This window comes from Diuraphis noxia, unplaced genomic scaffold (assembly GCF_037042655.1).
Source record: "Diuraphis noxia isolate RWA-SAM2 unplaced genomic scaffold, SU_Dnox_SAM2 contig0004, whole genome shotgun sequence".
Taxonomy (NCBI): domain Eukaryota; kingdom Metazoa; phylum Arthropoda; class Insecta; order Hemiptera; family Aphididae; genus Diuraphis; species Diuraphis noxia.
Window position 1 is genome coordinate 59,749,192 of NW_028301714.1, and position 13,698 is coordinate 59,762,889.

A 13,698-nucleotide genomic window follows, 5' to 3' on the forward strand; every position below is an offset into this window, starting at 1 on the left:
AATCATCAGTTTTTTAAACGTGTATAGAATTATTATTTGAATACAAAATGTATAATGGTAAGAATTCTAGAAATATAGAATTACATTTATTGGAATTTGTATGGTACAAACCTGATTTTATCTGAATGGCAAAAATTAAAATAATTTGAAGTACGTGCTAATGAGGACTCATAAAAATATCTTGTAAACATTGTAGTCTACTGGACTGTGCATCGATCGCAATTTACAGTTTTCTACTCTGATGACCTATGTGCCATTGCAACTGTCTTACAAATCTGCATTATTAAAAAATCGTCTGCCGATTATTATATTTACATCGGCCTCAAAATTACTCATCAAACAAACGATAAAAAAAAAACAAAACAAATATTAATAAATGGGTATCTAAATGTGTTAGATTGGTTAGGATAGGTACCTATCTAATAAATCTGAAATTTGCAGTAAACTGCTCTATCTCTATGTTTCATAGTTTCATACGATATTATCCTCGAACAGTGAACGCCTTACAGTTTTATATACCAGCTGTTTTAGAAAAACAGCAAGTGACTGACCACGTCCAGGTGGTAGCTGATATCTAATGGTAGTATGGTACCGACTATACCAGGCCCTATTATTTGTAAAATGTCGAACTGCACATTTAATTTTACTGCTTTAAACGGAAATTGTATATTCTTGCTACTGTCTTAGAAAAAGCAATGTGTAATACATATTATTTATGTACATATAATAATTTAACAGTGCAATTAAATAAAACAAGAAATTCAAGAAATACACATATATCCTAGTAGCTGGCATTAAATTTAATTTTTGGTTTGTAGACCTAGTGCACATACGTCAAATCGTAGCACACACTTGTACATTCATTCGTGGTGCACATTGTGTGTCGTGGTGAAACATTAAAATAGGTCCTGCCGACAACCAATCGATACTGCTGAATATTGGCCTTTTAAAAATACCGTAAACAGATCTATCATAGCTGAGTGTTTACGGAATTAAAATCACGGTAGGTGTCTACCCAGGTCATAGTACATAATTATGTTACGTTTTTTTTGTAGGTATAACTGTTGTACGTTGAATTATTCAATTATTCAACTTGAATAATATGATTTCGAAGCAGCGTCTGCGTCATAGGCGGCTTTTGGTGGTGAGTAGGGAAGATCACTATAGGAATCAGTTTCCCTCCCCCCTCACCATCCACAATTAGAACCAAGCTTCGGCCCTATGGCCTGCGGTATACCTATAACCTATTCATACGCATTAGGATGTTGTGGCTGAACGGTTGAACTGCACGCAGAACTACTCAACTACTCAGTGTTACGTAGGTTTAGGCAATAGCCAATAGGTATTTGGATGCAACTGAAATATATAGGTATGAAAAGTGAACAAACAAATTGTAATTTTTCGTGTCCGATCTTCGAGTAAACGGGGATCCGTAATGTTTCGATTTTTGAAGGACGCTGCAGATGATAACATATTATATATAACCTATTATATTATAAATTATAATGTCACTTATGACTTGTGCTCGAGCCGCCTCGGGATAAACGTACTTGATAGATACCCACCTCATAAACGTAATGCTCATTATACGATTATCTGTATAATAATTATAAAACAAAAACAATTCAAATCCTAATGACTAAATACTGTATGTATACCTATAATAGTAGTAATATTAGCAGGTGATTAAACTCGTATCTATTTTGTGTATTTTTAACTACAGAGAGAAAGTAAAAAGTCCGCGAGGCTAGTCGCCTCGTATTTTGTCGTTTGCTAATTCGTTTGTTTTAGGTATGTTAACGTTAAGGTTATTGAGTCGACATAGAACTTAAAATTAAGGTATTTAATTTTTTCCCCCTAAGTCATATAAATCGCTGTATTTTCATTTATTAAGATACTCTATTATCTATTTTATAATATAATACATAATGTGACGTACAATTAATAATTTTTGAAAATATATTTACATTTATAAATTTATAATACTATGCAAGTATAAATCATATAAAAACTTTTAATGCTCTAATACATACATGAAAGTACTCGGGTGCCTGGACAGCCCCAAAGCGAGAAAAAAAACGATTTTTGATAGAAGGTACATATTTTATTTTTGGTAGGTGTAGGTACTCGTAAATTCAAATTTTGCATTCAAACAGAAACAGAATAATTATTATAATTTTCTTATTGACTAAATATAAGATTTAGTTTTTATTTATTTTAACATTTTGAACTAGCAGTAAAATTGTTTACATTAATCAATGAATTCTTACTGTCTACAGGTATATTATCGATTTATTTTTATAATTATGTATTCGTAAACACTTGATGCAGAGGTATTCAAAATTCGAAACTGCAGTGGGCATCATTGTGTGCGACGCGGGAGTCGAATATATTTATCATAGCGATTAATTATTATAGAAAATAGAAACGACCGTTTAAAGTCTTATTTCCAGTATACAACTGTCATTACTCATTAATAATGTCATAATCACCTGTATTGTTTAAAATTTAAATTTATTCTTAACAATAATATTTGGGAGCCGTCAAAATTTTGTAAACACAGGAAGGAGCCGCGGGATGAAAACATTTGAATACCTCTGACCTAGTGGCTAGTGGAATGATATAGTAATATGGTCTATGGTACCTATGCTCATCAGTCATTAGTCATTACGGTGTACTCGGTGTTGCATTTTTGGGCCCTATAAGGGCTAAATAAATTCACACTTATTTTATTATTTCCAGTGGTTATAAAATGAAAATATCATTAAAAACGAATTATACATAATTCCAATTTTCGACTTACTCTAACTTGGTCAGTTTTGAAAAAAACTTTTTATACAATAAATGTTTAAAAAAAATATTCTACCCGAATCTGCAGAAAAAATTTGGGTTGCCATTTAAAAAAAATTAAGTTGTATTGCACATGCGCGTACCGAGAGAGCTAAACATTTGAGATTGGTCTGAAAATATGTATTTAATTACCTACTCCTTATCACCTCCTGGAAACTCTATTTCAATACAAGATTACCCAACTGAGATATTTAGCGGTACCTAATATCGTGATCACACTGTATTCATCCACACTGGGTGCATTGCTGTATTTTTAAGTCAACCATAACCTTCATAATTCATTTGTCGACAATCATTTACGGATCCTTTCTTGCGCTTTATTTTTTATACTATACAGTCATCATACTTGAGACTAAATTTGGTAATTTGTATTTTGTCCGAAGTCGAAAACATAATATATATTTAGGCGGTAACGTAATAATTGTGCATGTACAAGCCGTCGTTAAGTTATTTAATAATTATAGGTACTAACCTCTAACCTATAACCAGTCTACCCCGATATGGTATAATAATCACTCATCATCACCATTCGCCACTATATAAGGGATATGGGTGACGAAAAGTTTAATGTTTGTCTTAATTAACAATATAATTACTCGTATAAAGGCAGGCAAGTCGGGCAAGTGTGTCCTTTTATTGATTTGTAATTAGGTTGGTTTAGTAATTTAGTTATGAATGCAAACAATAAACTCGACGGTCACAGACTCGTGTCTGTGATGTGCCATGGCCACACAGTGTAATCAAGTAGGTACTGCTTTCGTATACACATCGTACATTTTGTAGTGAAGTCATTTACACCGCAAGATATTATACAAATGCGATAAGAGAAAAATTTTAATAAAGTAATAGTAGTTAGTATAAAGGTATACTTTTTTATGTATACTGTATTATTATTTGATTGTTAATAATTAGGTATATATTTTATAAAAGTATTCCAATTGAGAGTTTAAGATTTATGGAATTTTTACTTCAAAATCGACTTCAACTGCAGCTAGATTATTATCCAGTGATTTATTCGTAAAACGTACAATTTATTTTGACGATTAGGTAAACATTTTTTTATTTTTTTTTAATGAAAATTTCAGGTGCATGCGGCGATGTGTTTTTTGCCTCGGCCAAACTGTATATAAAATTAGATACACGCCATATTTAACGAACAATAGGGCGGAAAGTGCGCATAATAATATTTCTCAGGGCGAAAAAGTAAAATTTAATTCTTTCGAGTGGGAGGTAGCCGCGGGCAGGTATACTCCCGACGTGACTGTTTGTCACGTTAAAAAGCAATTCATTATACTTATGCTAGTTACGTTTCACCTATACGTCACGTCATATATTATGTGTACGTCGCTGCAAAAATTAGCTCGTTAAGTTAATTACGTAATATTGCAGAGGTTAGCTCGAGCACAATATTATAATATGATAAAAGTATAATTCGTTGATTTAATAAAAGTCACAGCTGAAAATTGCGTGCTTTCGAGTCGACTTCAAAACCGTCGCGTTATAATACTCAGTCCGGGACATCGGACATATAATATATACCTATACCTACCTTAAATTCTAAACAACTGCACCATCGTGTATAATACGTGTCCGTATTTTTATTCAACATAGGTGATGTATAATTATATCGTATAAAAACCGTTTAAATCCGACTCGCAGAATGTAATCCGCTAGCATATTATATGGTAGGACGGTATAGGGTATACCTTTTAATAAATCCGTTTGGTATAGTTCGGTTAATAGCACGTCCATATGGTATACAACGATAGGTACCCTACGATAACCTACCTTTGCGACTTTGTGCGCGTATAAAATGCGTTTAACGTTTTCAAACAAAAGTATAGCATACATATGTATAATAATAATAATAATATAGAACATGACTCGGGTATACGCGTATAATATATTGTCGTATGATATGGTCGACTACCTATAATATAGAAGCAGCATAATAATATGTCATTAATAACTGTTATAATCTATAATTCTATTTACCGTAGCTGCAGTGTCTTCGGATTAGTATATTTTTTTTGGTTATGATTAATTATTATCATAGATATCTGCAGATATGGTAAACGTGGCGCGATGGTACCTATATTGTATAGTGGCATGCCGAAGTGAAAAATTAGAAGATGTCCCCCCATATTATCTTATAAATCACTTTGTTTGTGTTTTTGGTACTGTGCCATAAAAACTCATTTAAATTTATTATTACTCAAAATAAGTCTGTACTATGTACCTATATGGGCCAATACATGTTTCCACTAAACGTGAGATATATTAAACGCACCACTTTCGCAGTTTTCATAAAAATAAAATGTAAATACGTCCAAATAATACATCATGATCATGTACCTGTTATCATTTTATTTTTTTAGTTTTACAATACTAATTTCGTTTTAGATCTAAATTGTTATCCTGCAATATTATTGAAATGAACTTTTAAATCTTCTTAACCCGAAGAAGACGCCACCCCGCATGTGTTGTCTCCGTCTTACAAACGTACGATAAAACAAACTTTACGTTAACAATAATCCATTTTACTCTCTTATTCTTAAAATTAGAGCGAATTAGCCCAAGACGAAATTCAAATGTAAGGTTCTTATACCCATCCTCTAAATTGGAGCATCTTATTGATATTGTTATTTGTAAACAAGTTATGATTATATTAAAATGTTCAAGAAATGTACAGAAATTACAGAATATAAAATGCATCATTGAACGTAAAATTTGCTATGTTGTACGTAGTACGTTTGTAAGACGGTGCAGGCAACACATGCGGGTGTGACGTCCTCTTGCAAAGATTCACATCGTATCCGCATAATATAATATATACCGTACATTTTAAAATAATGATGAGAATTAAATAGGTTGATGTGATTTTGACACAGAAATACAGAGTGTAATATATGTAGTAACAATTCGCAATGGTTATCGTACGAGGACGGACGCGGTGGACGCGCCGAATAGGTAATTCCTGTTGAAAAGCGGTGTACTTATATAATGGCAAGAAATGTTCGACTCGATAGAGAAGCGAAGCAAAAGCAGTTGATTTCGCGACTAATCTACAATTTACAAGTTTTGTTAACTCCGAAAACTTCCAGACTGGAAATCCTGTTCGTGTAAGTCCTGAGGTAGGTACGCGTAAAAACCATCTGCGAGGATGAGATAAAGAGAACTTCTTTTTTCGTTTCTCACTCGGCTCACTGCAGGCATCACCGGGAAACCGGAAGCCATATAATCGCGGGCACACTGCAGCTATATATACGCGCTCACACTCGCGGTAGAGTAGCCGAAAACGAAGTTTGGACACAATATAGGTACGACTTGTGTAGGTATAATATAACCTGCAGCAGCTGGTGTGTCGTTTCGTGAGGGATTTTACCGGTATAGTTTAAATCAGTGGGTCTGATAAGGTATACCTATTATATGTTTTTCGTTGTAATCTTTCGATCCAGACGAAAAATTCAAAAGGCTCCGATGGTTTATTGTCTTGAAAAATCGAATACACGTAGGTTCCTATGCATATTAATTATATGATTTTACATTCCTGTCAACGTTAATATCATGCAAATTGAACACACTCTTTCATCTACTATGTATATATATTATAGATTATCTTTGAATGATAATTTTTTTTTACGACTCCTTTCAACGCGCACTCCTTGCCGTCCTTGAATACGACAGGTAATTATAAATAAAATACTTTACATTAATATATATAATATGTTACACGGCTAACATTAAAGATTTACTCTCAGATAAACCATAAATAAACATTCAAAAATTTTTATATGAACTATAATGAGCCGAATGAGTCGTGTATATAGTTATAATAATTAAATTTAAACAAGCCAAGTAAAATAGTCGAATAAAATAACGAAAACAATCCATCTACACCAATAATAATAATAATAATAATAATAATAATAACAGCTAGGTAATAATTATTATAATAATAAAATATTATAGACTCGCTATAGTTTAAATTTAGGGATACTAAAATTTAACAATCATCAACGTATTATTACATGCAGTAGCCACCTCCGATAAACTATCCGAGTCTTGGTAGGCACCTACGAATTTGAAGTTAGTTCATTTTTTTTTTTTTTGTAAGTTCATTTTAAAACAATACTTTTATTTATTTTGTATTTCACCGTTACGGGGGTGGGGGGGGGGCGTGTTGTGGTTGATGGTAATAACCATAATATAATTATTGCAACAGCACAACATATGCAGTGTTGTAGCAGTAGAACTAGTTTTATAGTTAAAAATGGTAGTAGTAGCTAAAGTAGTAGTAGTAGTGGAAGTATTAGTAGTAACTATAGTAGTAATTAGTAATTATTGTATAGTCGTTTGGATTCGAGATATATAATTATGCATTTAATCGTGGTATCTATTGTAGAATGCAGTCGTAGTTAGGCACATACACGAATATAATAATATTATGACATTCCTACACACACCCTGTACATCAGTAGTGGTAGTTATTATCAATTTTTTTCCGTTAGATGTTTTTTTTTTTTTTTTTAAATAACATTTTTCCTTGTTATGATATCGAACACGAGTTGCGCTTCGATCTCCCGCCGCCACCTCCACCGCCGCCTCCACCGCTGTCATCTTTGCCGCTCGCCTTTTTCTGCAGGTGAGCAAGTTGCGCCGGCGTGGGCACCATCGACCCCTGGCCCGAACCGCCGCCGGACGGCAACGACTGTCTTCGCGCCGAGTTCCGCCGCAACGACGGGCCCAGGTCGTACTTGATCTTCGCCTGGTTCAATAGTTCCTTGAACACTTCGCCCACGTTTATGTTGTCCTTTGCAGACGTCTCCACGAAACCGTTTTCCCAGTCCACTTCCACCAGACACGAAGTCTCCTCGTATGGCACCTGTGGACAAAACAACGTGACAGTTATAATATACAAATAAATCGATATCATAATATCGTACTGCAAATGAGCGTGATCATATAATAATAATAATATCGATAGGTGCACAATTTATTTTGTGGTTTCGATTTGAAATGCCTAAAAATAACAAAAAACGCATTTATGATGACCTATAGACTTGTGAAAAAATGTGCTTAAAAAGTTCGTTGTTATAGCATCATAATGTGTACTTGAAACGAATTAGTATATCTTACCAAGCATCGTGTAAAGCAATCAGAGGCGGATCTTCAATATTTTGATAAGGGGGACAGATATAAATTGTATAATTTTAATTTTAGTTAATGGTTATAAATTATAATTTTAAATAGATATCGATAAGGCACTAAAGTTGTAAATCCTCTTTTATCAGTTTAAATGCAAATAATAATTTTGATAACTAATAGTTGGCATAGGTACTATATTATTCTTAATAACTAAATTTTTCATTTATATGACACTTGAAGTTACTTAAGAAAAGTTTTCGATAGAAAATTGACAGGAGGCACGTGTTCCTATACCACTCAGCCCCCTTGAATCTGCTACTGCAAGCAATAATTTTCCTAAATTGATATGGGATTTTTTCAGAAATCAAGATCAATGATTTGAGAATCGTTTTATTTACAATCCAGATCGCCTTATATTATGGTTATTGTCTTACTACAATACGTGAACTTATATATTATTATGCTTTTACTTTTTTTCGTAATATCACTAGAAATAAATTGTAAAATTACCTAAAAAAAAAAAATTATAAATACCCCCTAAAAAGTTAAAAAAATTAAATATTCAAAAATGGTCTCTGAATAGTTAATTTTTAGCATATAGATAATTATGTACTTAAAACATATTTGTTTGTTGTTTCTTGAAAAGCCAAAGCTTTGTATGGTCAAGTATTATTTAAAAAAAATAGATGCAAATACATCAAAATTCGACCACTATTATTGTTATCGCATACAATACGTAAGTTCTACTAATATTTTTATTATTCAGCTATTGTTATCACTTATCAGGACTATTGGGACGTGATCATAATTTCACGTAGTTTTTTTCTCAATTGTTAAAATTAAATTTTACATTGTTGTGAATTGAAAACTTGAAAATGTGCATTTTCTTCAAATCATAATTAAAATTAAAATTAAAAGCTGCAAATGTTTCGTACTATCGTCCTATACGTACCTATATAAACATTTTTCTGCTGAATTCAAATATTTTTCAGAATCAAAATCAGACAGCGTTAACTAACTTTAATTTTTGTTAAAACAATTGGTAAATTGTCATGAAATTCGTATTGTGAATTTTATATTGTTATTGAGCAATTAATATGTGCATGTGCGTACGAGAGTAGTAACTTATAATAATTTACAACAATCAAATAGATCTAGGATGGCTAAGACGAGATTAGAAAATCGCCTTAAATGATAGCCGTGTTAGCGATGAGGCCCTTTAATACAACTAATAAAAATTTAGTTTATATACTGCAACAAGTGTCATATTTTAATCATTCACTACCCATGTATATTTGAATACGAATTTATGCAAATAACCTAAAAGTCTAAGTACACTGTGAACAGTATAAAATAGCTATGGAAATAAACAATTGAATTATAAAAGTTAATGTGCCCATTTCCTTTAGCATATGTACCTACTGATATTGCTATAAAATGTAACTATGATATTTTTCGGCGGTATATAGCGTGTTTACTGGTTAGATATAGACTATAGGCTCGGGCCTGTCCAATTTTTTTTTGACTGGTTGGTTTTTTTTGCCACAAGTAAAAATGTTATTACTAATATTAAATAGGCGAATGACGTTTATTCTAAAAATTAATATTATATAATATTTTATAATTTTGTTAATTTTTAAGTTGTTTTCTCTTAGAAGTCCATAAATAATTAAGACTGAAGTTATAAATACTAGTATATTGCTCTCAGTAATAATTATAATCAATATTGTTAACATTTTTTGCGTTTTAAATATTGTCAAAAAATAAAAAAATAGCCATGTTACTAAAAGGATAACAGCCAAAAATGGAAACCAAAAAATTCGGTAAACGGACAATTTGTAGTTTGTACTATCTATTGTTTGAGTTAGGACTGGATATATGAAGAAAATTCACGAAGCACGAGTTTATTACAATAAATATTTTTATTATTTTTATTTATGTCTGTCAACTAACTGTGTTTTGTAATTTTTGTAACAATAAATTATGTGATGTTCGTAATTTTTTTTTTTTTACCTGAAATAGTACAAACTGTACGAGGTTTTAATTTTTTCTAGGTGACCGCACAAAGTGCCCTACAACTAAACAATTCACTACCGATATGTCATGTGATAGGACAAAATATCTTCCCTATAGTATAGTTATAAATACATTACAGAAAAAAAACGGGCCTACCCAATAATTTTGTGCTGAACACGCCACTAGATATACATGCATGGCTATTTTATTATATACGATTTACTAGGTCATTTATTTTATATTCTGTGTACCTATACTCTGTAACAGGTTGTGTCTATGTTGAATTATGTATTTATTTAAACTTGTTGCATTGTCTTCTCAAGTCACCATGTCACATAATACTACCTATCATAGCGGTCGTATATTATAACCAAGTCGAGTCGGTCGGTTATAGTAGATTACCAGGTTACCTGCTCATCAGTTATCGGCGGGGTGGTGTCGCGGTATACTGCAGAGCAATACCAAATATTATGTTTAAACGTACTAATATGTACGACTGTCGCGGATCGTAAAGCGTGACTGTATTTACTTTATAAAAAAAATGCTCTTTCTCATAATATTTACTGGAAAATATAACAATCATGACGACGACTTACTTATACACACCATCACCAGAATATTATTTATACATGTCACGTTCACGTCAAGCAATGTATGCAATGTATACACCGGTTGTATCTATATAGTATATATACGTACAGTGAAAAGAAGGAAAAATTACAATTGTGTTTGGGCGAATTCTGAGTTGAATGCAAACGAAACGATTTGCATAAAACATATATTATATATACCTAAGTACCCACCACCTCTATTTATATAATATAACAAACAAACGTTTTACCCCGCAGGCCGTTGTGTATATATTTACATTATTTATATAGTTGGCTGACGGACGCACATTTTTTTTTTGTAAAATCTCATCTATGAAACTGACATCAAAATATAATGTACCTATCTAAATCGTATAATATTTTTATTTAATTTTTTTAATTTTAAATGAGCCTCAACAACAAAGGTTATTGGCCTTTAACATTAATATTTTTAAATAATTTTTACATAAGAATGAATCATTAACAATAATATATACAAAACAAAGGTAATAGTATGAACAAAAAAGGATTGAGATATATCTAGGTTAAATAATTTGATATAGTTTAGTTTGTTTTAAATAACTGATTAATTTTTCAATGATGCTTGGCTGGGGACTTAGAGCTTCTTCCAGATCGTCTTCTATGTTGAGCTTGGTTCTGATGTCGGTGAATTTACGGCAGTGGCATATATTAGATGTTCAACCGTGGAAGTTTCACCGCAAGTTTGACATTGGTATTGGTCGTATAATATTATACGACATTAAAAGATATTATTACAATATAATAATATGTACCTATAGTACAGCGTATTACTGTCTATATTATTATTACAGATTTGTTAATTTTCAAATGATTTGGTATAAAATATTGTATCGATCATTATCATATTATTTAAATATAAAAATTCGACGACATTGTTGTTAAATTTTAATCATATGCAGGTAAGTACATACCTACCTCAAAACACAATTATATGCATCAATGTAAATTGCAAACTATTAAATTATTATATTCTATGCGTAGAGGTAGATATGTTATATGATATAATATAAAATTGAGAAATTAATTAATTTTTCAAAGTTGTTTCAAAATGAGTTTTATTGCTATTAAAATTTCTCGATTTTCGAAATGTATCATTATTGTGCAGCGCTGCAGTCTTCCAGTTGATAGCTACCTACCAGATACCTGATACCTATACATAATAATCAATAATATACACCTATATTAAAATATATTCTATATTTAAGTGTTTTATTATGATTATTATAAGCACCTTTGTATAATCGTTTTCGCACGACTCTTCTATGCTCCATGTGTGTAAAATAAAAACGATAGTTATAAAATCAAACCTTGCAAGCGCGTACATAAAATATACAAAAATCCTAAAATTGTTCACAAATCTAACGCATTAACTTTATCAATAGACACCATAATAAACTTATGGTAATGTTATGAGGCCATTAAACATAATATTATCTTTAGGTAACTTTTTTTGAAAACAAAAACAAAAGTGAAAATTATATAAAAATACTAATAGTACCTCTAGTAACCTTTAGTAACCATCTTTAACAGTGGCGTATATAGAAATTAATTTCCGGGTGGGTAGGGTTGACCCTCCCCCTAAATACGCCACTGAAGTCTTTAGTACCTTTAGTAACCATCTGCAGTAATACCTTTGGCGAGTGTGCGCTAAAAATGTTTTAAAAACTTATATCTAGATAGAAAAAATAAATAAATTATGCAAACGCTTTAGGTTGTTGAAAAAGCAATTTATAAAAAACTTGTATTACATTTTCTGATATTCAAGCGTAGGCTATTGCATATTGTAAACACTAGCTCTTATTTGCCGATCCAGAGGCACCAGCCTACTATGGGAAACACTGAAATAAAAGGGTAACAAGATTGTCTCAGTATAGGACACTATAGACACCACTACATAGTTTCAAGGGGTGAGGTGATCTCATATACTCGTATATATCATATTATTACGCTAATATCAACAATATAAATAAAAACACCTTGTTGTACCCTGTATATGATATTTATATACATATATTATGATGTAATCGCTGGTTGATGCAATGGCCTATACATGACTGTGGGAAATGCGTTGGTCAGCAAATTCTAGGGTGAGTCGGACGGGGCCGTGTCGGCAGTCGGAGTATACGGACTCAAGTTAGGCAGAACCTCCATAGTGCAGTAGACAGAAAATCTTAGTTATTAGTTAAATCGTATTTGACTAAAATATAATAAATTAGTGTATGTAATGATTAAACTAGTGTTTTTATTCATAAATCATTGTTTCCTGATTTCAACGATAATACGGCGTTAGCATTATACATATGTGGCGATGATGGCCTATAGAGCACCACCGTACTATTAAAAGAAATGTAACAAAAATTACACCAAAGTGAAATAAAGGGTACCCACGAAATGATTAAATTACATAGAGAATATAATATAATACAAATCAAATATTGACATTGCAAATTGTATAATAAACTTATATATAATAATGTACAATCTCGCCGCTCTGCAGTATGGCAGAACCGCCAGAACCATACTATAACTGCAGCGTCGAATCTCGCAAAATTGCACACTCGCACGTATGGACTGGCATTTACGGACAAAAGGTTCGAGACAGAACTGGTGGCATTCATTCAAGATCTCGACTAGGCCTACTCAGCAAAAGGGATGAACACTGTACAAAGCGTAAAAGGGAACGTCGTTCACCAACTGCGCTTCGACAATCAAAATATATTACGTTGCACAACTGCACCTCCAAATTGGCACATGTACGTCTGCCAAGACGGAAAGGCGGCACTGCAACGTTGCAAAGGAGGCAACTATTGCTGGTGTAAAGCTCGACGATGACACAGCCACACAGCCGGCAACGATAGAGCCGAAACGGACGTGAGGGGTATAGAAGGTTCTTGAACGAACAGTGCCGAACATCTTAATGACCAACGAAACATTAAAAAGAACATTTTAAAATGTTTACAAACATCTCTGCAATATACGCTGCTAAATTTTGAAATTTTAAGATGCTAAGAAAATAGTAAATATTAATATAAATGTTTGAGATCGGCTATTC

The 13,698-nt window shown here is 32.2% G+C and overlaps 1 protein-coding gene across 1 annotated transcript in view; it reads right to left on the reverse strand.

Moving 5' to 3' along the window:
* Nucleotides 1-7,361: 7,361 nt before the first annotated feature.
* The window catches only part of LOC107161476 (ras-related protein Rap-2b-like), a 113,991-nt gene continuing 107,654 nt past the window's right edge, over nt 7,362-13,698 (reverse strand). Inside the window, exon 4 of the mRNA XM_089225179.1 lies at nt 7,362-7,735. Within this exon, the coding sequence (XP_089081305.1) occupies nt 7,400-7,735 (336 nt within the window). The 3' untranslated portion in view covers nt 7,362-7,399. The remainder of the gene's footprint in view (nt 7,736-13,698) is intronic.